At 38.5% G+C, this 27,108-nt stretch overlaps 1 protein-coding gene across 2 annotated transcripts in view; it reads left to right on the top strand.

Annotated features, from left to right (window-relative positions):
* The window catches only part of FAM53A (family with sequence similarity 53 member A), a 73,781-nt gene that overhangs the window by 22,264 nt on the left and 24,409 nt on the right, over positions 1-27,108 (top strand). The window contains exons 2-4 of one of the 2 annotated variants that reach the window (XM_082482269.1): positions 603-849; positions 8,344-8,398; positions 10,728-11,527. In XM_082482269.1, the coding sequence (XP_082338395.1) occupies positions 772-849; positions 8,344-8,398; positions 10,728-11,527 (933 nt within the window). In that variant the 5' untranslated portion in view covers positions 603-771. Of the gene's footprint in view, positions 1-602; positions 850-8,343; positions 8,399-10,724; positions 11,528-27,108 lie in introns of both variants that reach the window. The other variant, XM_082482268.1, reaches the window with a different exon arrangement.

Genomic DNA, 27,108 nt, shown 5'->3' with positions numbered 1-27,108 from the left:
ATCTGGTGCTTGCTGACAGGTAGCAATTACATAACCTTTAAAAAAGGAAAAACACAGGGAATATATTAAAAATAGCTGGGGGTTTGGAAAGTGGATATAGCATTTGAGCTACCCACTGCTCCATTCTTCTTTTAAGAAGGATTTAGGAATGAAACTATATGGTAGGATGTCTTAAAATGGCAAATAGTGTTCGACATACAGGACACTACAGTAAGTATCTGCATGTTTCATATGCTGTTCTAGTATGCCTGGCTAAGACTTCAGTAGTAGTTTAAATGAGGGAAAACTTAGGTCTTTCTGCCTTAGATAAAAATCCTAGGTAGAATCAGTTTAGTAGTAGAAAATGGCCAAATAATATCCTGGTCTTTACTATGTATGAGTCTTATCTCCCTTCCTTCTGAAGTTGTAATCAACAAAAATCTCAATAGGAGTATTCTCTCATGATTAGGGACTTTTAATCTGAAAAGGCAGGTAGTAGCGCTGGTCACAGAGCAGTATACTTGCATAAATGAAAGGTCCAAACATGAGTCCTGTTACTACAACACTAATTATGATGTATGCAATTGTTCTGACTTCTTCCTTTTTCTGCCCCAATTTTACAGAAAATTAGACATGGTACACTGACAGCATTTGGAAATAAACTTTGGCAATAAGATGGAAGCATAAATCTCAAGACTTTAAACTAAAACAGAAATGGCTCATGAGTGTTGAAACAAGAGACCGAAGAGCCTCCGACACTTCTGTGTGAGCAGTGGAAAAGGAACAACTACCATGGTAACACTAATAACAGAAAAGCTGCAGAACCAGAGCTTGGATGATCTGACGTGTAAAACATACAATATTAATCTGGTAAGTATCTACCAAAATAACATGTAAATGTGAAATGCAAAGTATATTAAAAGTAACTTAAAGCTACGTAACAAATTCAAGAATGTAGATCAGCCAGAACTCAGCCATTTAAGTTAAAACTGGTTTGCAAGGTGGATGAGAGTTAAGGGGGGGGGAAAGTGAAACTTCAGTGATGGTGCTTCTTGAAGTGATGCTTTCCTCTTTTAATGATCTTTTTAACACTACAGCTTCCCTTTAAATAACTAGCGAAAAGCCTGTTCTCTTCACATAAAGTGTTCTAGTGACTGAAAAGAACTATCACACTTCTTAGGATTCCTTTTTGCCCTAACAAAAACCAGAAGTACTGTTATGTGTTGAAGTTTTCTTCACTTCATAGAGCCACGTGCCCGATACCTGACAACAGTATTTAGTTACAAAAATCAATGACCACCATGTAGGTAACTATCAGCTCTGGGCAGAAGGAGAACAGGTCATCAGGTAAACATAGTTGAAAGTCAGGTTACTGACTACCAGACTGTTGCTGACACTAGTAGCTCCTTGCTCTATCAGTGTGACAGACGCCTGGTGCTCTGAAAAGCTTTGGAATATTTACTGGGTTATTTTCCACTGGTTTAATCTGTGAGTCTGTGGTGCAGTTCAAGCATGCTATTCAGACACTTCTGAATCTCACTTATGAATTGAACTATTACCTCTACACCAGAGTGAATAATGCAAAGTAGTCTCCAGCCAATTTTGGGTGCCCAACTGAGAAGCCCAAGACCATATTCTTCATGTAATGCATTAGCCTTGTTTCACTGACCTTAATTGCAATGGCGCCCTTCTGTAGATGAAACTTTAGGATACTGACGGGACATCCAGAAAAACTAGTTTGACTAAATGTCAAAGTATTGTTCAACTCTAGTTCTGTTATTTTTTTAAATAGTAAATAACGCAAGCATTGAACCTGAAGTATGTTCAGTTACTTTAACACTAAGATTCTGCCTCTGTTGTAACTTGTACTTAAGTAGCTGAACTGCTTCCTTATTTACTCCAAAAGCCCAAACCGGGTGAAGCGTATCCTGAATGCGGCAGACTTTGTGCGCAAGCACCTGCAATTCTTATATGTGAAGTGCATGACCCTTTGTCCAATACTCTGTCCAGTAAGGATGTCTAATAGTAGACATTAATCGGGTGGTTTTATTTTTAAAACTAACAATTCCATTCAGAGTTCTGATAACTTACTTGGTTTTACTATCTTCACCTTAAATATGTGCTGTTCTTGAAAGGCATATATATAAGGTCTTGGAATGCTGTTAACTCTTAAAATAGAAGTGCTTACTCAGCTTGTGTTTCTTTCAGCTAGCTTGGTAAAGCACTTGGGATATACAGTTTGTAGGGGAATCTACTGTATTCTTGAACTATCAAACTCATCACTTGTAACTAAACTCTGGGCCTAGATGTGAGCCAATGATAACCTGTGACCTGTAGCGGTGCTTGCATTTAAACTTGTAACGGCAGCTTGTAATTTCTAGTTTTTGAGGCACTAAAGTTTGCATACATTTGGAAATTGAGCTACCTTTTTACTGGTAGTCCCTCTAGGTTTTGGACCGGAGACTTGTAAGAGCAGAGAAGGATTTATTCCTGCTTTTACATTGTGTGGAGTCTATACAGGCATGTGTTGGCATGCTGTAATGTATTAAAGTTGGTTGTTTTTTATTCCTGTCCTTATCTGTACTTACAAGAAAACATGAAAAAGAATGAGTGGAGTAGAAAATGGCAGATGATGTCTCATCAGTGGCTTTGTCCTCACCCTTCTGTTCCTCTCATCCGTTAATCTTTCAAGTAATTGGTTTTGTAAATGTTTTAATTCTTGCAAAAAATAAAAGGTTCTGAGGACAGGGACAGGTTCTGTTTGTACACAATGGCAGCTTGAAAAGATGTGGAAATCATGAAGTGAGGTATGGAAATGCAGAAGCAAGTGTGGATAAAAGTGTGCAATTAGGTTATTCCCTACTCAAAAGGATTAATGGGAGCAAAAGATGGCTTCTTGACTAAAACGTGATACCTAAGATGATGAAAAGTATACTTTTTCCCCAAGTGAGGATAACGGCTTAATTTTAATAAAGGAAGATGACTGCTAGTGAGGGTCTTGAATCAGCTCTAAAACACTTAGACTTTCTGGCAAGAATTTCAGGTTAATGCTGTAGTTTCTTCTAATAGCAACAGCAATTTAGACCATTTCTGAAATGGTCTTGCCTGCACCTTTCATTACTTGTACTGGCACGACGTTCTGTGGGACCATGTGATAAATAATCTTGTGAGCTGATCAAGGATTAAGACTAACCTGTCTTGCCCGGGTTAATGTTAACCCTTATCAGTTTCAGGATCCCTTTCACAGTGCATGTGCACAAGTGCTTGTCTTGGCACAAGTAGATAAAATAGCTGGGGAAAAGCTGTTTTGTAATACAGCTCATAAATAAGGGTTATAAGAGAAAGAAAGAGTAGCTCTTTCAAAGCTATTTACTTTCCAGCTAGCCAAGCTGAGCATTAAGGCAACATGTATAGGACGTAGTACGCTTTTTTGTTTGTGTAAGCTGTATAATGACCAAGTACCTTTCTTTATCTGCTGCCTGAGTATGTTGTAAAATAAGGGCTGTAGCTTCTCTTACTGCTCCATTAAACGACACACTGATTGTCTAAGCTAACGACACGCTGATTTTCTCAGCTAATGTAGTTCTTTTGGCTAGTGCTGCACCTGCCTTCAGGAAAAAAAAAAAAAACCACAAATGATTTGATTTCCTGCTGTAGAAGCAGAAAGGTTGTCCCAAGCTTTTATCTCAAGTGGGCACTGTAGCTCACAAGGTAGAATGGTATCCCTGGTTGGTTGACTTTACCTCACAACAGTGAGATGTTCTGTGAGCATATTTTGGCTTTCATGAGTTGTCAGCATCATTAAATCAAATAATTGGTCTCTATTTCCTTCAACATAGATCTCTTGAATCTTAAGAGTCTTGAGGGTTTTTCTGTATGTTGTGGCTAAGCTTGTACTTTTTTGGTGTTTATGTAGAAGCTACTATTGGCTTGGGAAGTAACAGTGCAAGAGATGCAAGACTTCAAGGTGTGGTATTAAGAAGGGAATGTGAGCATCTCCGAACAAGCATTTATGGAAGGAAGCTCTACTATAAGCCCCTTCTGTGCTTGCGGGTTTTCATTATTTTTAATTTTTATGAAGCATGCTAGTGTTAAAAGACTTAAAATTAGGGTGACTTTCTTGGATGGAAAGCCACTAGCCAAAAGACTTCAGGGCCAAGATGTGACTTGACTTAATCGCTCTTTTCAAATTCTGAGAAAAGGTCAAATGCTTCTCTGCTACTTCCTACCTAGTCATATTTGGAGGGTATTTGGTAGAGAGATGGAGGTCTGGCATGGCCTATTCAAACAATGGAAGCCATGTCTGTATGGTGGTGGTTAAATTAGTACTTGAATAGTAAACTCTAGCTTTCCCATGGCTTGGGAAGAATGCTGATAAATTGGAAGAGTTTCAAATATATTTGGAAACTGGAGAAAATACCTTGAAATGACAGAAATTAATTTTAAAATTATAAAGATCAAGAAGTCATTCTGAAAATAATGAGGATAGCACAGGCTGTGAAGTTTTTAATGTAGTAGTTTGGAATGCATGTGGAGAAATAGCCAGACCTATTTTTGTTACAGCTGGTTTCTGCTAGCAAAGAACACTTTCTAAATTAGTGATGTAAATTATAATTCATTGTGCGTCTCAATTTTGTGCCCTTTCATTTGCTTAGTTTGAGACTAGGTGTCTTTTAAAGTGACTATTTTAATAAAAGAACAGCTGCTAAGGCTCAGTAGACCAAGTACAGCACAGCACTGTCCTAAATGTCATACCATGCAATGCTACCCCTTTGAGCATAGTATCTCCAAAGGCACAAAAGAGGTTCTACTTTTTAACAAGTATTTCAAAATAGACTTACATTCTTACATAAAGCAAACAATTCCAACCTGGAGTGAAACTTATGGTTTTGTTGTTTTGTGTTTCTCTTAACTATCTTAAAACACAGGGTTGTTTTTTCTGGAAAGTTTTCAAGAGGCATCAGATCTTGGTATTTTTTAACATCCGTTCAAAAAGCAGTAGTTGGAAGATGGATAGACATGCATGACATCTTGAGTCTCCTCTTTAGCAAAATCACCTGGTTGAGTAACTTGGCCTTATTCTAAGGAAGATTTCCTTCACACAGAGGGTAGGGTACTTTCCTGTCAAGGTTCTTAGCAGTTGCAATCTCTTCTTGAGTATAGTCACAAAAAAAGCGCTTTTCATTCAGGAAGCTTCAAGTAGATCATAGTACAAATGGAATGAATGGGGGAGGGTAGAGCGTAGCCAACCCAGGAGAGCTGATAAACTGGTTCAGTGCTCTTTTACAGTAATATCTAGTGGGACTTCTGCCATGTGCTGTATAGCTAAAGATCCTCCCTCCTATAAACAATTTACAGCCTCAGAGAGTCTACTCAAGTTTGGACTTTCAGACATCATTAAAATACTTGGAAAGACCATCTGGTAGTGTATCTTTAGTTTCAGTTATAGAATGCCAAGTATATATATCATAAGGGAGACTTTTTACTTATTTTCCCCTTATTCGCCCCTTATTTCAGTACCTTGAACTCTTACGGGAAATGGTGCAGCTTACTGTCCCTTGTCTGCATGTGATGTCAGGTGTGACATTCTTAGTGAGGATTTTTGGTCTCGATCTCCAAAGAAATACCACTTTTTTTTTGTAACTTACCAGGATTCTGAATGAACAATCATTTAAGAAGTTGTAGTTGTAATATAGAATCATAGAATCATAGAATCAGTGAGGTTGGAAGGGACCTTTAAGATCATCAAGTCCAACCATTAACCTACCCTGATAAAAACACCACCACTCCTAAACCATGTCCCTAAGCACCTCATCTACCCTTTTCTTAAACACCTCCAGGGATGGTGAATCCACCGCCTCTCTGGGCAGCTTATTCCAATGTTTAATAACCCTTTCAGTGAAAAAATGCTTCCTAACATCTAATCTAAACCTGCCCTGACATAACTTGAACCCATTTCCTCTTGTCCTATCACTTGTCGCCAGGGAGAAGAGGTCAGCTCCCATCTCTCTAAAACCTCCTTTCAGGTAGTTGTAGAGGGTGATAAGGTCTCCCCTCAGCCTCCTCTTCTCCAGGCTAAACAACCCCAGATCCCTCAGTCGTTCCTCAAGATCCCTCAGTCGTTCCATGTCTACTTTCTCGTAGAACTGAGCACTGACTTAGCTAGAAGCTGATCAGAAATAGCTGTAAGGGACAGGGTTGGTGTCTGTGTTAAAGAACCAAATTGCAGTCATTCTCTGGAGTACAGATAGTCTATGTGTATGCGATCCCAGTTTTTCCATGCCCCCTTTGAAAAATGCTTTCAGCACTTTGCAGCTGTCAAAGATGTAGTGGTTCAGTCTCTACCTGATGGACAAGGCTTTTCAAGGTGGTTAAAATGCAAGTAATTAATTAACTTAGGCAATCACGAGGAGGACCTTGTTAAAGATGCATTTGACTGAAAACTATTTGTAAAAACTAAACATTGGTCTAATAATTGCTGCATGGGATTGTCGTTGGCATCCAAGATCTCAGCCTATGTGAAGAGTCTTTTAAACATCCCTAATTATTATGTTATGATTAAGTCATTCTTACTGCCCATTTTCAAGTGGTTCAAGATATGTTAGCTGCAAGGCTTTTTGACATGGAATTCTGTTCCAAAAATGAATTTTGCTTAGCTGCTATCTGATAGCTGAATAGATTGGTATTGCCTTTCATCTGGGGAAAACTGGAGAGGGAGGGATTTGCTGAAAAACCTTATCTTTAAGTCTCTTTATTTTGTTTGTTTCTCCTTCAGGGACAGCTGAAATGTAACTATTAGTGTTATTTTAATGTGCTCTTGTGTTCTATATGATACCTTAGTAGTTGTTTTATTATAAACTATTGATACTAACTTTTAAGTGTATACTATAGAACTGGCAGCTGCAGTTATGAAAAGCAGACTAGTAAAAGTGGCTGCTGCTCCTGCTGTCAAGTTGCAGACTTCAGATGGCTTGAATGGGGCTAATTAACTGTAAATCCAATGGAGATTCAAACTTGGGGTTCTGCTGTTTACTTAACTTCCTTTTAAAGAAGGCTACCTTATAAACGCATCTACAGATGCAAATGTAGATTAAAAATCAAATGGCTTGTCCCGCATGCAGATGTTGGTTTAAAAAAAAAAAAGACTAAAAATCTAATTGCTGTCCTGTCCTTTCATCAGTTCCATTTTTTCCTCCCTCTAAAACAATAGCACCAAGAGAATATTACCAGAGCTTAGGATTTGTATCTGGTACATGGGGCTCAAGGATATAAAATTGTCACTAGCACTCCATGTGTTGCTATACAGCAAGAAAGAAAAGCTTTGTAGCCCGAGGATGTTTGTTTTAAAAATTGACTTGGTATCTGGAAAGGAAGCGTATGTACAATGCTATCTTCTCTGGCTATACACAAAAAACAATGTTCACATAAAGTGTGTTGCTCTCTTTTTAAAGCAATCTTCCTCTCCATCCTGAGGTGGTGATGGGGGAATAAATAATGACTCCTGGGCTCTGATGGAGCCTTAAGCCATTTATTTATAACTCTTATAGGAGGGTGGATAGCTAGCTCTATTCTTTGTCTGAGAAATCCATGCCCTTTAAGAGTGCCTTTGTAGTGATATTTTCTAGGTAAAATTAGTTAAGAAAATAAAAACCATTCTCTGTACTAAGTTGTCTTACTGTGCAGTTGCTACTGACGAAGTTTAATCATAATCTGAAGCCCTTTAGGCACAAATCTTGTTTTAAGCATGGCTTTTGCATTGTCTCTGAGTAGTGAACACTCACCAATAAATGATTGCAATAACTGCTAGTCTGCAAAAGGTGTTTTGTACTTCAGTAAATAAGAAAACATTCCACTACACTGATTCTAAGTAGTAAACTCTGATTTGGGCAGTAGTCATTCTGGACACCTTTAAGAGTTTGTATATTTAATTTAGATAAAGCTATTCCTGCTATTCTGTCTCTTAGTTTAAGATGAAGTGATCTGCTTTTTACCCTTAAGATTGAAAATGGAAACTCAATTGTCCGACTGTAATTTTCCCTCCACTGAAATGAGAATTGTATCAAAGCTCTTTCATTAAGGATGAATTATCACTCTTAATTTTGCAGTTTATTTACATGGGATACTGTTGCAACTGTTGAAACAGTTTGATACTTCGCAGTATATCAGAAAACATAACAAATAGATGCCAGAGGTTTTATTTAGAATGATCAGCTGTTCAGGAATTTCTTCAAGATACCCAGCAAAACCCCATCTTTTTAAAGACGTTGTTAAATGGGCATATAGGGAAACTGAAAACTGCATGCCGTTTCCTTGGGGTGTATGTTCTTTCACACGGTTAAAACTTTTTTTTCTGATTAATTTCAGTACTCATCTGAGAAGCTGAACAAAAGTGGCAGCTTGTTCCCTTTCGAAATCCACGGTAAGTTCTTCAGAAACCTTAGCTGTGGTTTACTGAGGTAATTGGTATAGCAAGCACCCTTTCTTTTGTAAATAAGGTGAGGGGGATGGAGCATGCTGTTGTAGAGCCTGCTGGTTTAAGCTGGTCTCTGAACAATACTGGGAATAGCTGGTTGTTAGTTTTGTACTTGTGATCTGCTTTGCATAGTAAAAGCCCTTGTAACACTTTTTTTTTTTTTTGGTTCAATATCTGCTGTGGTGTACAGAAGCACAGCAATGCTGTTTTTCATGCTAAACATCTCTTCAGGTTCCTCAGCTAGCAGAAAGCTCTCGCATCTTTACACACCTTCTTCCATGCTTTGCCACACAGAATATCTAGCTTGATGTAAACCATAAGGCGACGTCCAGTGCCTTCATACAAGTGTTATTTGCTTTTCCCCCTTGGCCCTATTAGAATAAGGGTAAGTTGTATCTAGCAGAAAATAAAAATGCCAGTTATTGATATGTAAACAATGTACTGCTTTGTTAAGGGATGGACTCAGAAATTTTGCATGTTCTGTTGTGTCTTTAAGCGTGGAAGATTTTTATTTGCTCAGTGGGATTCCCCGTAAAATGTGAATCTTGGTTTGTGTGAGGTTTCAAAGGGAAATGGTATTTTTATTTTAAATACCGTTACCACGTAAGCAATTGAAACACATGCGCAGCTCTTGGTGTGTTTTTTTTTTTTGTTGTTTTTGTTTGTTTTTTTACAGTGAAGTTTAAACCAACCTCGCAGCCTGGGAGAAAGCTTCCTAAGGTTTTTTTTTAAAATCAGCCCAGTCCAAGCTAGCAAATTGTCCTACAGTAGATGCTAGGAGTTTCAAACATTATCTGGATCCCATTGTGTTGGCTATTTTACTTGCATTGAATTATGGATGGTCCCTGCCTTGAAGAGCTTACATGCTTAAGGCAAAGCACAGTATGTGGTTGTACCCATCTGAAAGAATGGAGGAGGAAGGACAGAGGAATTCTAATAAAACATGTTGTTTGAATAGGCCAGCTGTCTGCACAGTTAAATGATTTTGAGACAATAGGGTGTTCTTTAAATAAGATCCAAATAAACAGGATAATCCATGACATACTTTAGGCATGGAACATGTACAACTATGTGGGATTGCAACTTTTAAAGCTACTCAGCAAATCTCTTATCTGTTGATTACGCTAAAACTTAGTTTAGACAGTCGACTATAAGAATACATAAGTATTTAATGTTTAGGCTATATCTAGGTTCTTAAAATAGGCGTAGGAGAGAAACTTGATATTTTAAATATTTTTTTTTTTTTTTTCTTCAAAGCCTGGATAAGTGAAACTTACTTGGCTAATTGGTTTAAATTAGCAAATTTTCTAACCAAGCATGAAGCACTGTTAACTGGCCAACAGTTTTGCTGCTTTTCAATTTGCAAATGCAAAGTCTGCTGCAGTTCTTCTTACACTTCATTGTATAATGTGGAGGAACAGCTGTAAAATGTGCAGAATGTTCTCAAAGAAATGCTTTACAAAAGAGTGAGAGGCTTTGCTGGCAGACCGCTTTTAACACAGCATTGCCACTTCAGATGAGAAGTTGTGCACTACGGGTTATGTCTGTATTCACAGTAAAACTTGCAGGAGGTTCTTAAGGGATAGTCACTTAATTTTATGCATTGAATTAAGGTAATTTTTTTCCTACACTTTGAATATAAGCAAAAAAGGAAGCAATCTGCAGTCTGATTTAACTTTATACTGTTTCTAATTTAAAGTAAAGCTTTTCACACCACAGAATGTGAACGCCCATCTCTGAGACACTTCTTTAGTAGCGTATTCTTAATAAAAGAGCATAACAGCCAAATGAAGGAGAGCAGTCTATGAAGAGATTATCCTGCTCTTCTAATTGAAAAAAAAAAAAAAAATTCCCTGGTGGGTTCTTGCATTACTTGTTAATCCATTTTGGTTGTACCTTAGGCTGTTCAAAGTTACGGATTTTAATTGTAGTATATGCTATGCACTAGGAAGCAGGTAAGGAAGCTGCCCCTGTTGCTCACTAAGAAACACAGTGCTGTAGTTTTTCAGTGTACAGGAAGAAGCATTAACAAAGTACATATGTACTGTAATGCCGATTGGCTCCTGAAATACTTTGGTCATCTTGGTTTTGGAATTTACTGCCTTTTTAAAAATGAATATGTAACTACAGTGTGAAATTTTGATTAAGAGCTGGGTATTTGTCACTCATCTTTCTAAACTTAAATTTGATTCCTGATTTTTACATTAAACTAGGTTTAAAACAAATTGTCTTTTTCCTTTGCATCTTTAACCTGTATCTCTTTTCTTTTCAGAAGAGAGTCCTTGGAAAGCTTTAAATGGGGGTTGCCCAATCCAGACTGACACAACAAGGAATTCGGCATACTCTTTCCCAGTGTGCCCATTCAGCACCGGCACTGCCAGTAATGGTAGTCTGCAGTGGCAGCAGGAATCTTCCAGTACGTCTATGGTGTCAGGATGGATAAGTGAATTAAACCTTAATGAAAACTCGGGTCAACCCTTGGCCCCACCAACGAAACGCCATTGTAGGTCCCTCTCTGAGCCAGATGAGCTGGCTCGCTGTCGGTCACCATGGAAGCCCGGTAATTCAAAGGTTTGGACTCCTGTGTCAAAGAGACGGTGTAATAGTGGCGGTAGCGCTACCTTGCAACGCTGCAACAGTCATGGAAGTGCAACCTTACAGAGAAGCACAAGTATCAGTCTGCCACAAAACATACTGTCGCTAAATAACGTCTTCACTATCACCAGCTTCAACACATCACCAGTACCCAGACCTTCCTCTGCCAGCAGCGGGTTTGTGGACAGCAGCGAGGGAAGCACAAGCTCGAGTACCCGCTGGAATTCCGGAGGCCCTTGTGACTTTAACCCAAGGCGTCGCCTCTCCCTCTCCCAGGAGCACATCACCGAGACAGGAAATCTCTTGCCTTCAGCCAACAGCACTCCCACCTCCACACCTGAGCTCAGCCGGCGTCAGGGCTTGTTGAGATGCCGCTCCCAGCCTTGTGTTCTGAATGAAAAGAAAAGCCGGCTAAAGCGCAGACGGGAGGAGGACGTACGATGGAACAGACCATCGTTAGACTTTTTTAAAATGACACGGGTGAGATTTTACTTTCCTCAGTGTGTGAAGGGAACTATTGCAGAAAGGCTATTTCTAGATAAACTGAACTAATTTGTAGTTGTTGGAGATTTGCTTATGCCTTTATTAACTTCAGCAGTGCAGCAGGTTTCTTACACTTGCCAGAGCTGTACCCTGCAGCAACTTACTCTTTGCTTCCAGCCCAGTTCCTGAAGCCCAGTCTACTTTATATCAAGTATGAAGAGCTATGAAAAGATGCTTGAAGCAGAGGTCAAAGACAAATGGCTTGCTTTTAAAATGTAAGGAAGCCATGGGGAAGGGGCTAGACAGGGTAGCAAAAAAGTTAGGCTGCTGTCTTCCCTGAGAACAGCGTGCAATGATTTCTAAGTCATCTTGGTGCACATCTGTTGGGTCAATCCTCCCCTTACATTTGAGTAATTCCATAAAGCAAAGTAAGAGCAAGCAAACCCCTATATAAGTGAATTAACTCAAGAAACTGCTAATAAGCAGTCAGAAATAGAAATAGTGTTCTAATACGGCAACTGCAGATTCTTCAGTTCAATGGAAAGGTGTTCTACTCTAGTTATTCAGAATTCTTCTTCCTTCCTCACATGAGAGTAAAGGTGCCGATTTAAAAACAATAAACTTCAGTTCTTGCCTATGCTTTGCACGTAATACAAATGCATGCACACAGCTCACTCTTTCAAAGCTTCTGTGTCCACAGAGGCAACTGCTACAGTTTAAAACTGAAGATGCTCATTTAGTTTCTGTAGATATAAAATTGAGTCTTACATTATGGTCAGAGAACATTTCATGCTTGTGAGAATATAACCCTACTGCCTTCAGTAGATACCAGACTCGGGAGGTTTGAGTAGATCTATTAAGAGTGGTGGGGAGGAGGCAGTTTGCATAAGTAGCAATAAAAATGTAAGGAAAGGACATAGTTCTGCACCAGTGCCCCTGCATTTGATGTAGTGTGCAGAAGAAAAGCTGAATTTGGACATCTTAGCCAGGATCGCATCCTGTCTGTGGTACCTGGGTATTAGTAGGCTTTACATAGAAATGTGTGTGGAAAAATATTAGTTAAGATAATGGAACTGAACTGTCTACTGTAGGATATCCGCTGAGTTAACTAGTTTGTCTACTTAGGTAACCTAAGTCTGTATGACGGCGTCTGTCCTTCTCTTACACCTTTGTAAGGCAACTTACTTATAGCTTAAAGGATTTTCTTCTTTAAAAATATGGCTTTTTAGATCAAGTTGTGGGGTAGATAATCGGGTGGCAAGTCATACAGAGTGACTTGCTTGCTTCCTAACAAGGCTGGTAACCAGTTCTAGATAGGACTAGACACTGTTCTGAGTTTTGGTTAAGATGCAAGTTTGCTAGTTAGCTAATCAGATCTTGCCTGTTTCTTTGTTAATCACTGCTGAGATTAGTTTGCTAATCTACTCCAGAATTATTAGTGGATTTGCCTTTCAACTGCCTGTGTGGTCTAATGCAGGCTTCTTTGTTTAAACAGAATTTAAAATTTGAAACCTGCTCCTTTCTTGGCTAGACTTGCTGCCAGCATTCTTCAAGGTCTAGAGGTGTGATGCAGTACTTTGGACTGGCAGAATTACTTCTGTTGATCAGATGTTTTACCTTCTAAATAATCCGCATTGTGTGTATGGAGTAGACCTGATAATAGCCCATGTGTACAGGTTTTTTAGCAATTTAGACTTGCTGCTGAATTGAAGAATATGTGAGACTAATTCAGCCGGGCTTGATCACTTTTTCCTGTTAGACCTATTTTGAAATGTTGTTTTCTCAATAAGCTAAGTAGCTTATGCAACAAAGTTCATTCTACAGTGTCAAGGCCTGATGGTTTTGTTTTTCAGCTTTCAGTAGAATCTTCCTATAAAGATACTACTGTGTATTTAATCAAAGGCACAAAGTATAGTTTGGAAATACATCAGCTTTCAAATGTGCTAAACTTTAATGAAAACATCCATTTAAAAACTAGGCAAGTACTAAAAACATTTGAAGTAAAAATTGAATTAAGTTTTCAAGAAATGTGGGGATTTTTAGAATGGCAGCTTGCTTACCCATTACATTGTTGGAAGTCTTCTATTTCTTTGTAGCCTACCACTTCCCTGTGCCCCAAAGCCTGGCAGATGGAAATTCTTTGAAACTTATATTGCGGTCCTAAACGTTTCTCTCTAGACTTAAACAAAATTACTGCTGTGCAAAATATTATAAGCTAATACTGCAGAAGACTTGTTTTGAAGTGTCATACAGGAAATGTGGATGTGTCCTATATCTGCGTATAGCTCAGTGAAGATCAGGACTACGATAAGGGGAGGTTCAGTAAGACCTCTCTTTCATGTATTTTGATGGCTCCTTATTGTTTCTAAAAATGCTTTTTCTGTGATTTCAAATTCACTTCTAAGTCAGTTTATGAAAGGCCTGCATTGAAAACAAGTGCTTTTAAGGATTTTTATTCTAAGCTTTATTACAAGTGTTTTGATGTGCTCGGATCTTCCTTAAAAGCTGAATTTATCAAATAGTTGCTCAAAACCTGGTCAGTAATTAGATAATTAGTATTGCTTGTGGAGAACTTTAGTTGATCCATGTTATGATAGATCTGAAGGTGTGCTGGGGAGGGAGAGTTTGTTCTTTTTACATTGCAGTGATAACTGGAGCCACAACTGCAGCCCTTTCTGCCAGTGCTCTGGAGTCCTGAGAAGCTGGCATTGAAACGCATGCCAGAGTTGCTCAAGATTTCTCGGCTAGGAATTCTCTCAAATCAATATTTATTGAAACTAAATGATTTATTTACTTTAACCTGAAGCGAGTGCTGTTGTATGTGAGTAAAGATCTTGAATAGCTGTGGTTGGCTGAAGCTTTAGAAGGAGCAGGGGGTGAAAGGTGGCTTTGGTTTGGGGTGGTTTTTGTGTTGCAGTGTTTTGTTGTTGTTTTTTTTTTTTTTTTCTTCTGCATTAGTGGAACTAGTTTTTGCTGGCTGAGTTCTGGAACGCGTACTTGGTGGTTCCTGCTTCAGTCACTACTAACTTGCTAAATATAAGCACTAGAAAATCAAAAGTCTGATTCTGAAAGCAAAGTTTCCATTGTCATTGCTTTTTAATCTTGGAGGTCATAGGTGAGTAAATTAAGATTATTAATCTGGCCTTGTAGTCTGTCCTTGTTCATGGCTTGCTCCTTCCACTGTTGCCTTTTAATATTCTAATTTATGCCTCTAATTAAAAGAAGGAAAGCGGGCAGCTCTTAACACCATAAAACTATTTCTTTCTATGTAGCTTAATTTTTATTTCCTTCTTCCACACAGCTTCACACTTGACTGTATTCCCCCTCTGTTTTAGAATTTATGCCATCTTGGAAAATAATATGCTATCTCTTTAATTTGCAGTAAAATGAGTAATGCGCGTATGCAGAAATAGATTGAAATGATCAGGCAGACTGCTGTACACCACTGTTAAGCTCTCACATAGTGCTAAATTCTGGAGGGATCTTTTTCTGGACTTGAAGCTGAAAATACAAACTTGTGAAACTTCAGACCTTCTAGAACATGAAGACAGCTGTAAAAACAAGTGGAAAAGACTGTAGGAAATGATAACAAAATATGATAGTGTTTTTCAGCCCCGAAGGACTCAAAATGACTTTTTCTGTTCAGTTATGTATGCAAGAATAGCTGTATGGGTTGTAGAACAGCAGAACACAGTTTCTATACCAACTTAATATCTGTTCATAAACACCCAAATAAGAAGCTGGCTCCAGTGAGGAGTGTTGATCTCCTTTCATTGCAGGAGGCATCTGACCACCCTGGTATTTCAGGATGACTGTGCATGGCAAAGAGCCTCTTTGGACTTGCGGTCTTCTGCAGCTAATAAGCTCTATCACAGAGGCAGCCACAGAGTAAGTAATGGTGGCATTTAGAATGGTAACTGCAGTAGGAGGTTAGAAATGTTTCTTTACTGAAGAGTTCTTCCACCCCAGGAAACTGCTGAGCTTTTTCAAATGTTCGGCTTCATGAATTACGTCAGCTGATCCTGAGGTGTGACAAGTAAATAACAGCCAAGAGGTTGCACATGTTTTTCAGTGTGTATGCAAGTTTTACTGTGACAGTAAGATTTAATTTTGTTTCAGATCAAACAACCCACTGTAGTTTGAAGTCTTCCTGGTGTTTAATGTTCTTGTGCTACTCCTCCCCCAATACTGTGGCATGGAGTTGCCAAAAAAATAAAAATATCTTGGTATCATGCTTAAAAAACAAACAAACAAACAAAACAACAAACAAAAAAACCCAACCCCCCTGAACTTCTCCAGCATGTTCTCTGAAGTGGTCTTTGGTCTGTTTAAATAGTTAATACAAAATAGCTGGCTTTATCCAAGTAAAGAGTAGTTTCAACTATTCAGTGTTACGGCATCTCGTGCATTAACTTCGGACTGTATAAAACAACACAATGAAAAGTTTTAAGGGTCTCTAAACAGTGAAGTAGCTCAGGGAGTGAAGTCATGTTTTCCTAGCACAGGGTGCTTTGGCCTTCTTAGAAAGGCTTTGAAGTCGTCTGGATTTTACACGAGCGGATTTCCTTGGTGCTGAGAGAGATGCGAAGTGCCATACCAGCTCAGGCCAAACTCCGCGTAGCCTGGCACTCTGCCTGCCCCAACAGCCGCTTGGAGGCATGTGGGAACAATGAACCTGCAACCGGATACTTCCTCCAGCACGATGGCCTGGCTTCTGCCAGTGCACGTCTTGAGGGCTTCAAAGTGTGCACCAGTGATTCCAACTCTGGTAACTACTGATAGATCTATTTTCTGTCGATAATCTGGTTTTTAACCTTTTATCTTGGACCTTCACAATATTCCACAACAGTTTAATTTTTGTAAATTCTGTTCATCATCAACTTCTCCAAACACCTGAATGCTTGATTTATTTTTCTTGGAGTTTAAGGTCTTGAATCAGAAAAGCATTGGATAACAGTGATCTTTAAAGTAAATTGAGCTTAAATTGGCTCTTCTTTATGATTATTGACTTCATGCTAAAGCTTACAGTGATGTAGTGGCTTAGTGGCTCTATATAGCACAGAGAGCTTCTCACAGAAGATACCATCTGAGTCATAAAGACTTGTCAACTCTGGCCAAAACAGCAAGACTAGTATCATTTGATATGAGGGTAAGCAGAGGGACTAGTTGATAGTGACTTTCCACAGCAGTTTAAAAATGCGAGCAAAGTGGGAATGATTGGTGGGGGTGGATATGTTTCCCTGAAAGGTGTGATGAGGAGGTAGTATTTTATGAAAGGCAGACTATATCAGGAGTGCTGCAACTAAACTTAGATCAGATAACCGCTACTTTTCCTGCAGAGACTCTTAGTAACTCCTGATCTCTCCTGTGGAATCTCTGCATCTGCTTACTTTAATTTTACTTTGTGTGGGCCAGTTTGCAGAAGCCAGTGTGAATAGATAAAAGGGTAAGTGTCAGATGTGATACTAATTGTTTTATTTAAGTACCTAAACCAAGGTAACAAAACATGTAGTTGCTATTTGAGAACTATAAGGCATTCATTTTGTTTTGTTGCTGTTTGAGGTCACTATAACGGTCAGTATACAGACAGGTAAATGAATGAGCCATACTGTGCCCTCACTAAATTTAAGCAAAATAAGCTCTGAAGCATTCTGCTTGATTCTTTGAACTCTTGCTGTCTAGAAAATTTCCAAGTATGCCCTGTTAGATGTCGTCACAGTAGATTTGTTCACTTTGATTATGCTACAACAAAGTGGATTAATCTTCCCAAGCTGCACAAGCAGTGTCACTGCTATATGTAGAACTCAAGCACGGACATAGAAAAGACAGCATCATGCACAAGTGGTGTAGTGAAGTAGCTGCTCGCTTGCGTTAGGCTTTCTCCCAGGCTGCTGTTCTAGCATGTGCAAGATAGAGATGATATCAAGAATCCCTTACAATGCTAGCAGGGTAACCTGTGAGTCAAGCCTGCATTGGCTAAAGTAGGTTAAGTACTGGCTCATTAAGTTCATTCAGATTGTGTTCTCTGAATAGTAAGGATGTTGCTTTAAATAGTTTGAGATGCGTATGTAAAGCTTGTCTCTTATAGCCTCCTGTCAAAATGGGAACGGACAGGTTATTTGAGGAAGATGTATTTTCTGCTTATGGATAAAGTTAAGTCACCAAAGGCTGTTTCTGCCTAGCACACTACACTTGTGTAGTATGATTTGGAATACAGTTGCAAGTCTTAGTCACTTAAGCTCTTGTGGTACTCTTGCAAGAAAATGTAGTACAGCGGCTCGTGGACAGAATATAGGTTTGACTTATTTTTTTTCTACCTGTGGATGACACTTTGCAATTCAGTGATGCATCGATGTGCACCACTGCTTCTCAAATAAAATAGATGGTAGATGTCCTTGCACTGTATGGGGGTATCTTCTGCTTCAGGGCACCCTTGATGGCCTTGGCTTTTGGAATATCGTTTGTGGAAAATACAATACAGATGAGCTATATGTAGTGAAGGACTGGACTGGGGTTGATTGGGATCAATAAAATGGTCACAAATGTAAATATGCAACACAGCTAATTTACTAATAGTTTCCCTTTGTATAACATTAAGAACCAAAAAGAACAGCTGTGAATGAAGCAATTGAGCCAGGGACAGAATTTTTGGTTCTTGTTTGAAAAATTAATACCTATTCGTAGGGGAGCCTTTAACTTCGCATTTGAAAAACTGATCTACCTTTTTTTTGAAAAACAGTTCTGGGGGCTTTTTTTTTTCCTCCCACAGTAGTGGTTTCTGTAAGTGATCATAAACCAAGAAACCAAAAGATAAGATGATTTGTATGTCAGAAGGCATGAAGTAATTTAAGCTCAGTCATCTTGTTCAGAGGAAAGGAGCTGGGTATCAAAATTGTCCAGCTAAGTAGAACAGTGGTTTAAATCCACTTTGTGCAATTCTAGGTATAAGCTTAATTTATAGCTGAAAAGAAATAGTCAGCAGTGGATCTCAAGGAAAGCATTTCTACTCATTGCTTATACACTGTACCCCTATGTGCAAGAGGCCAAAACCTGCAGCATTTCCGAAGTCTAAGTGTTTTTTCATTAAGGGCAACCTTATGACTTGGAGGACAAATATCTGAATGGAAATGGATTCAATAAGATACTTGTAGGTTTTCTAAGCTCTGGCAGAGTGAAAATAAAGTACTGCTATGCCTGCAGGATTTTCAATAACGAAAGGAAAGTCAACTTCCATCTCTTAGAGGTTGGTCTAGCTACTATATTTATTAATTGCAAATGAGTTTAGAAGCTAGAGAATTGCCAAGATTGGGAAGACCCTCTCTTTGGAGAGGAACAGGGATGTGGAAGGTTGAAACAGTTTCCTCAAGTGCCTGCTCTCCTGTGGCACTTATAAAAGGGAGAGACTTTTTGAGCAAACTTCAGTGATGGCCAGTGATAGTTCCAGCACCGCTGTCATGGGTGAAACTGTACAGATATTCTTGAACTCTTTGCACCTGCCTCTGGATAACAGATGTCTGGTAAACTTCCAAGTACTTTGACTTGGATTGTAGGTTAAATTGACTTCTTCGAAGTTGAGCAATATGCATCTACTGTGTAGTGATTATGCTTCCCATATCTTCAAATTAAATGAAAAATAATGTACAGTAGCTTGAGTTGAAACTTGTGTGGGTGACTATTTACATTTGGCTTACTATCAATCTGTAAAAACCAATTGTGGAAATTATGGGTGAGGAAAGATGTTTTAAATCATACTGTCTAATTCTCTGTTGATGCATGATTACTTCCCACAGTATATATTTTTCTAGTATTCGATCCACTGTAGCCTTTCAAATGCCTCCAGGGATGTGGTTTCCTTAGCAGATAAAGAGCCTTTTGTGGGAAGCAAAGGAAGTTTCGCTTAAGCTATAAAACTTATTCAAACTCACTTAAGACAGTGGCATGTATTTTTGCATGTCTTTCCTACTGTCATGATAACAGATAGTATTGTGTGAAAGTAACACTTTAAGCTTCCTGGTCCTCTGGTTAATGAAAACGTGAACTTTCTTAGTCTTTATTGGAAAGCAACTTCTGCAGGAGCGGGAGGAGGGACTGCAGATCCTTAGTGCAGTGTCTAGAGGCTAGGAGTCTGTGTCCAGTTACTGTTTCTGTTTTGTGAAAATGTTAGGAATGATTGTGCTTTTAAGTGAAATATTTTTTTATGGGAGTTAGAGGAATTGCACATGAACAGTAGTTTTTCCTGTACGAAATAATAGTGAAGGACATATCTTGCAGAGCTTTCTGAGGACTTGAGTAGGACCAGCTGAAGTGTTCAGCTAGATCTGTTTCCAGTCAAACATTTAGATTATTCCTTTCACTAATAGTTATGTTTCTTAATAATTTAAAGCTCTTCAAAGTATGCCAGTAAAATAGGTTAATCAAAATGAATAACTTGTAGAAAGTGATGAACCTTTTCAGTCATCTTAAGTTTTATTTACTCTTTGTGAAGTGTTACACAGATACTGCATCCTATGTTGAAGTTTTTATTTAAAAAAAAAAAAGGCAACTGCTGTTTTCAAAACTTCAAAAAGCAGAAAAAAATATTATTCCTTAAACATTGCATCAGAACAAAAAGCCTGTAGTCCTGTGATCTGCAGTGAAAACATGCTTAACTAGTAAGTGGACTTAAACTCCAAACATATTATAAAAAAAAAAAAAAACAACCAAAAAAACCCCACCAAACAAACAAACAAAAACTAAAACCAAAACAAAACCAACAACCAAACCCAACCCTCAAACCAACACAATTTTATTCTATGCTGTATAAAAAGGGGGGAGGTTATACAGGGAGGTGTCTAGTTCAAATAGTGGTTTCCTTCACAAACAAGATTCCCCAGGGGGAATGAGCAGTAACTTGATACAGAAAAGCCAATGCTGATTGCTGACTTGAGGCAAGCAAGCCATTGCCTCTTCTAGTTCTGTGCTTCCACTTGGGGTGTGATATGTTGGGTCTGTTGAACTAGGAATTTGTTCTTGGCATTCTTCTAAACTTCTTAATCATGTCCATTACTTGTCTCTCACTGTGTCCATTGCTTCAGCAGGAATTTGCTTAAATAGCAATAATATTTTCAGGGAGGTATTAAACTATTTTTATAGAGTACGCATTTGTATCATAAGTAGTTTACTTAAGTTTAAAGACAGCTTTTCAGCCTTGTTAGAAATCTGTGTTTTCTACTGGGCTTTATATTACTATCTGACAATCAGTTATGAGTTTGGATTTTGTCATTTCGGGCATAGTTGTATGGCTCTTTCATCCTTCTAAACCTAATTTGATGAACTGCACATCTGTTGTGTGAAAGTGACATAGGAAGTCTCTAAAATTTTCTATTTTGGGAGTGACTTTGTTAACATCAGTTAAAAGGCTTATCTATAATTACATAGTCCTTATTAACACTGTGGTCTTTGAAAACTGTTGTTCGCTTTCTATAAGCAAGGTTACCTCTGTCCTTTCCCAGATGGTTTTTAATGAGTAGTGCTTGAAAATCTTGAATGAGCTATTGAGCATAATACCCAGATTTTAAAAAAAAAAAACAAACAAACAAAAAAAACCAACCCCAAACCAAACACAAACAAACAAAGCAATGTAACAACACTAAGTTTTACCTTCTTATAATAAATTCAGACACTGTACCAGGTGAAATCAGACTTGCTCTTGTATAAAGAGTAGATTCTTTCACCAAAATGTGTGTAGAAACCTAAAGGCAACCTTCGTGCCAGGACTATCTTTAAAGGCCAGGTTGGGGAGCAAACATTAGGAGCTTTTTACTGTTCCTTGGGGGGTGAAGAGACTTAAGTGTGGTTTTTAGGTCTTTAGTGTGCTGTTGATGAATTCTTGTGGAAATGAGAAGAGTCTACGTTCCTAAAATGAAGTAAGGTATTAGATTATACCATTCTTTCAGGGGGAGGTAAACATTGAATAAACTTTTCCAAAATTTGGCTATAAAGTAGACAGGTCAGGTTATAACTTAATTTAACAATGAATCTCGTAAGGCTTAGGATACCAGATGGTACTATGCTGTGTAGCTACTGAACTGACTTCTCTGAGCTTTTCATATAAAACTTACAGGATTTATCTCGGTGCATATAAGTAACATGTAACTCAGCTCAAAATGGGGGAAAAATGCTGTGGATTTAATTGTTAGGCACTGCCCTGTGGAATTAACTTTCCTTTTGAACAGTCTTATGTGAACCTTTATGCTTGCAATACACGCAGCTGATTGTCTAAACTGTAAGAGTTTCCTGGCAGAACAATGCTAACTTAAGACTGCAATTATTACAAAAGCAAGATGTAGGAGACTGCTTAGTGGCAGACTGGGCTGATGAGTTTGGATCCTCTTTGTTTGATGATACATATTGAGTCCAATAAATTAAACTGGGAGTGATGCCTGGTTTTCGAGGCTTTCAGTATTTCTTTTCCTTTAAAAAAAAAAACCCAACTGATTTTGTATAAAGTAGAAGCATCTCTTTATAGCAATTGATGTTTGCTGGATCAATTTTGTGAACTTTACGGTTCAGATAGTTATACAGTTGAATACAACTGGAAAAAAAGCCATCCTTAACAAATACAAAAAGAGATGTTGAAACTACTTCTTGTCAACTTTCTGCAAATTCTTTTTGAATCTGGGATATAATTGAGATTGAGATCACCCCACCCCATTCAACAAAGTGCTTATTGGGAACGTCAGTTTTTCCAAAAAGTTTCACTTCACACCCCCCCCCAAACTATCCTTGTTCTGAGTTACAAGTCCTCCTTCATCACTCGCTTTAGTTTTATTCTGTTTATTTTGTTACATAGATGAAGATGTGGTAACTGTAAAACACTTCATTCTTTTCACGTCCACTCTTGTGATTTTAAGTTTGGGTTCTCCAAGTACTTGAGTTCTTATGTTGGTATTGTAATGATGTTCTTAAGCCAATGCCAGTGTGCACGGCATTGGTGATAATGCATGATCTTCTCTGAAGCTGTGCTTTCCTGTGATCATCCTGTAGCATATTAGCGTTGTGCAGTCATTTAGTCTGCTTTGAAACTATGGAGGCTTTGGTTATAGAAACCACTTTAGTATTTGTTTTTCCCCTTCCTCACTCCCCTCCCCTTACCACCACTGTGGTTTGAGTTTTGTATGAGGAGGACTCAGAGGAAGAGAAGCTGAATTCCTTTTCCTGGTTTTCCTCTTTCAAATACAATGGTGATTACAATGTCTGTACGAAACAGGCATTATATTTTGGTAATAATGTTTTGTCTCAAAGCAGGTGAGTCATCTTCTGACTGCTGAGCTTCAGAATATGACAGTCCTTAAAAACTTTCCATACGAAGAAGCAATAAGAGATTTGTGGGATGGCTAATGAGTAATAGATAATTAGTGTCCTGTTCCTGCTAAGCTTTAGTATCTGACAGGTATTTTGCCTTTTAGTGGGATGGTTTAGAGAAACATTTTCTACCTGGTTTATAATTTTATCTAATACACAAATCCTTTAAATGTCAATTTCTTATATCATGGTACAAAAGCAATGTGAATTGCTCTCACAGGTTTACCTGTTGGGATTTTTTGTTTACTTAGTTCTTGTGAGTTTATTCTAGGGCAGCAGAGATTAAACTTTAATCTATTAAAAAATAATCTTTGTTTGGGAGACAAGTGATATATTTTGCCTGTATTGGTGTGTGTGTAACGCTAGCTTCATATTTGATTTAGATGAGCAGGAGAAGTATCCTTGATATTTTAAAGATTATTTTAAAATTGAAGTAAAGATATGGTCACCTAATTATTTTTGAGATAACTAACTTTATGTAGCTTTAGCTTACTTTAAAAGTATTACAGATAATTACTTCAAGCTACAAGTTTCCAGTTGGCAATAATGGGCTGCTTTTGAGTAGCCTGGAGTGCTTAATAACCAGAGCTCACGCTTTCTATTAAATGTGAGAGTCTTGCCTGTAGCACTTAATGGCTCTACTCAACATGAGTGGTCTTCTGAGCCCATGCTACTTCAGTGCGTCTGATGTTGTTCATGTATAGCTCTGCGATTGGTATAAAACTGGTAAAATTCCTTGATAGTCTTCTGTTATTGAGTAAGATGTTTTGACACAAAATCTGTTAATTTGGGTAACTAAGGAACGGCCATTTTGAGAAGGAAGGTCTTTGAAAACGGGTATCTGGGTGTAGGAGAGCAGCAAAGCTTTTCCTAAGAGCTCTAGGGCGTATCTGAGGCTTGTGGTGTAGTCTCAGACTTACGGGAGCAAGTGTTGGTATCAGTGACAGATCCTTTAGGCAGGACCAGCAGGTGCTGTCCCAATACCTTCAGCCCCTACCAGGCTTGAATTTGAACTTGCTCTTAATTTTTCTAATCCTGTTTTAATAAACAGGCCTAGTTAACTGAGATTTGCTTTACTGTTGTGTCAGTACAAATACCTGAGGATGAATCTGCAGTTTGCCAAGCTGTTGGAGATAATGCAAGTCTTACATTTGCTGCTTTTACCTCTTCCTGCCATAAACAAGATTAATTACTTAGCTAGCTTAAAAAAAAAAAAAAGGGGGATGGGGTGGGTGAGGAACTGCTGTCTGTCCAGGGCTCCATTTCAGATGCAGTAGAGCTTGAATAACACAGTTCTTGTGTAATTCCCCTCTTCATTATAAGGACAAAAGCTTCTTTACTTATAGCTGTAATTGCTAATTAATGAAGTCCTTAATTTGTTAGAAATAGCTTTTTAGGTTGAGCAATACTAGAGGGGAACATTTTTTCCAATCTTGTATGTTAAATGATCTTGCTCTCAAGAACAGATTTAAGTTTTCAGTACTGAAACATAACTGATAACTGCATTCCAAACCAGAGTTGTACAGGTCATGAAGTTTGTTAAGAAGTGGCCTTGTGGGTTTTTTTCAAACCATGGCAGAGCATTTCCTTGACCTAGTTATTTTTCAAAGGCAAATTACTGTTTTTCTTACCTTGAACATTGTTGCCTGAAGGGGTTAGTCAGATGGTTTGACACGTGGTTTGGAGATCCTCTAGTCTTTGCCTCTCTAACTGTTGAATTTGGATGTTATTCTGCCCAGCTGTGTTTTTTTTTTTAAAAAAAGTATAGGTACTTGAACTTGAAAAGCTCCTTCAGTAACAGGCCTATAAGCATGTAAGGCTTTTTCTTCTAGGATGAATCTTAAATGGTACAAACCTAAAATATGGAACTGTTCTACTGGGAATCAATATTTTTGTGAAGTGGCAGTTAAGCATCCTTGCAAAATGCATGTCTGTGTTTACTGGAAATTGGAAAGCCAGCATGATGTCTCCTGACTAATTCCACATGGTCTAAACTTTTTTCCTCCGAATTGTTGCCAGCTTCTTTCGCCATTACTGGATCTGTGTGTGTGCCTGCCTGTGCTTATGTTTTATAAGGAAGTTATGGACTATTATTTGCTGCTCTAAGTTCTCTTTCCTTTGGAGGGAGGACAAGAGAAGTAAGTGTTGGAAGCAGGAGTAATTCTTACATTGCTGTGTGAGACCAGGGCATGTGCTGAATTAAGTAGTTTATGCAGCTTGCCACTCTTCAGGTTCTGCTTCTTGTATATTACTGTTCTGCAAGTCCCTTTTGGCTTTGCTCTGAGTTATCTTTGCTGCTCTGCCTTGCTTTGCTGCTTTCTGTTTAGGGATTTTTTGAGTTCTTTGGTCTGGTGTCAAAATCCTGTTTAGATTCCCTTGTAGAGAATAGCTGTCCAGAAAACCAGCTGTGCCTCCTGGTGTTAAGCATAGCTAAATCCTGCTCCATTTTCATCATGGCAGTAAGAAATATCCTGTACCTTTGACCAGGAAAACCCAGTGGAATTGAGTTTTCTTTGTCTTCTGTGTGGTGGCATGACCAACACATGGTAGTATCCGCAGTTCCTACTTAAATACGCAGAGCTGATTTTGTGCCACTGTAGAAGCTGCCTTATGCAAGTTATGAAATGTTCCCTGACTAGCTAGGCTAGGGTTCTAGTGACCCTGATGTTTGCCGGGTGGCTCAAGTGTGGCCATAGCATGTTTGAGGGCTAGGAGTGAGAATATCGAGCATCTGTGAAGCCATGTGAACTCCTTCAACATCCCCACCCATGATATTTTTTTATTTTTGTTTCTTTAAACTTGATTTAAATTCCTCCTTCCCGGACACTACTGTTGTATCAAAAGGGTCATCCTTCCAGTATCCAAATTGTCTCAAATGTGATCATCTTTTATTGAAACAGCACTCGTTACGGCTTGTACTTGTATTTTTCAGTAAACTGATTTTCACAATAACTCTGGTTCTGAATCTTTAACATATCAAACTGTAATCCCCTTGGTGTGGTTCTGGCTTTTTCTGTATTAGTGCATATCCAAAAAATATGAAGACCTCTGGGGAGCCATAATAGAAGTCTCATAAGTAGGGTATATGGCACAGTCAGCAACCAGATCATGGTGGCAAAAGGGTAAGAGAATGTCCCAGGGGTTCTGTTCCCAAACAGAATTTGGGGATTTTTTTTTTTTTTTTTTTTTACTTTACCACTGTCAGCAGTTTGACAGGTAATACCTTAAAGTTATGGGTTAAAAAAAGCATACTTTTGTACTTCAGGAGGGGTTGCTGGCTTTTCAGGGGCGGAGGAAGAAATCTGTCCTCTGCAGCCTTTTTAGTTCATACTCTTAAGTCTCTGAATAGCTCTCAATGCCTGTCTCTTCCAATTATTACTTCCCCAAGCAGCACTATTTGTAAAACTGATGTTCTTGAGATGGCCTTTGGTTTCATATGTTTCTTTAAGCATAAACAGTATTTCTTCTTCAAATACGAGTCTACTGATACATGCTGGATCTTCTACCTTGAGAGTTCTTCATGCACCTGTGAAATAACTTCAGTTCAGACTCTTGTTCTTCTGAGTAGTGACAAAAGCACTTGCCAGTCATACAAAGCAAAAAATCAATGAACTGACACATTCACTCCAACTAATAGTGGCATTTTCACAGAATCACAGAATTTTCAGAGTTGGAAGGGACCTCTAGAGATCATCTAGTCCAACTCCCCTGCTAAAGCAGGATTGCCCAGAGCACATTACTCAGCACTGCATCCAGGCGGGTCTTGAAAATCTCCAGAGAAGGGGACTCCACAACCTCCCTGGGCAGCCTGTTCCAATTTTGAGGTGTTTCTCTGTCCCAGTCAGAGCACCACTTGTGGGAGTAGCAGGAACTGTGACCTAAATAGGAAAGAGATTCTAACTAGTGCTACAGTATATTGTCTGCAGAGCATAACAAGTGACAGGTTTGGGACGCTTAGAATTTCTCCTTTTTTTTTTTTTTTTCCCCCCTCAAAGAGGACCTTTTTTGCTTTGATATCTTACAGGAAATATTGCAAACAGTACTGCTTGGCTGCTTTAGCTGCTGTGTACTCGGTATTTTTTTTTTCCCTCTGTTGTGGTAAAGTCCTTCCCTTATTATGAAACAGACTTCATATTGTACCTTCCATGGGGGATCATTTGATCTATATCCCTTCAGAATAGTGGTTAAGTCCAGTTTTGTGATAATATAATTTGTAATGCATATTAGTAGTTTTA

The sequence above is a fragment of the Vanellus vanellus genome, assembly GCF_965231255.1.
Source record: "Vanellus vanellus genome assembly, chromosome: 4".
Classification (NCBI taxonomy): domain Eukaryota; kingdom Metazoa; phylum Chordata; class Aves; order Charadriiformes; family Charadriidae; genus Vanellus; species Vanellus vanellus.
The sequence above is the reverse complement of the archived record's forward strand: the minus strand, read 5'-3'. Positions and strand labels throughout refer to the sequence as shown.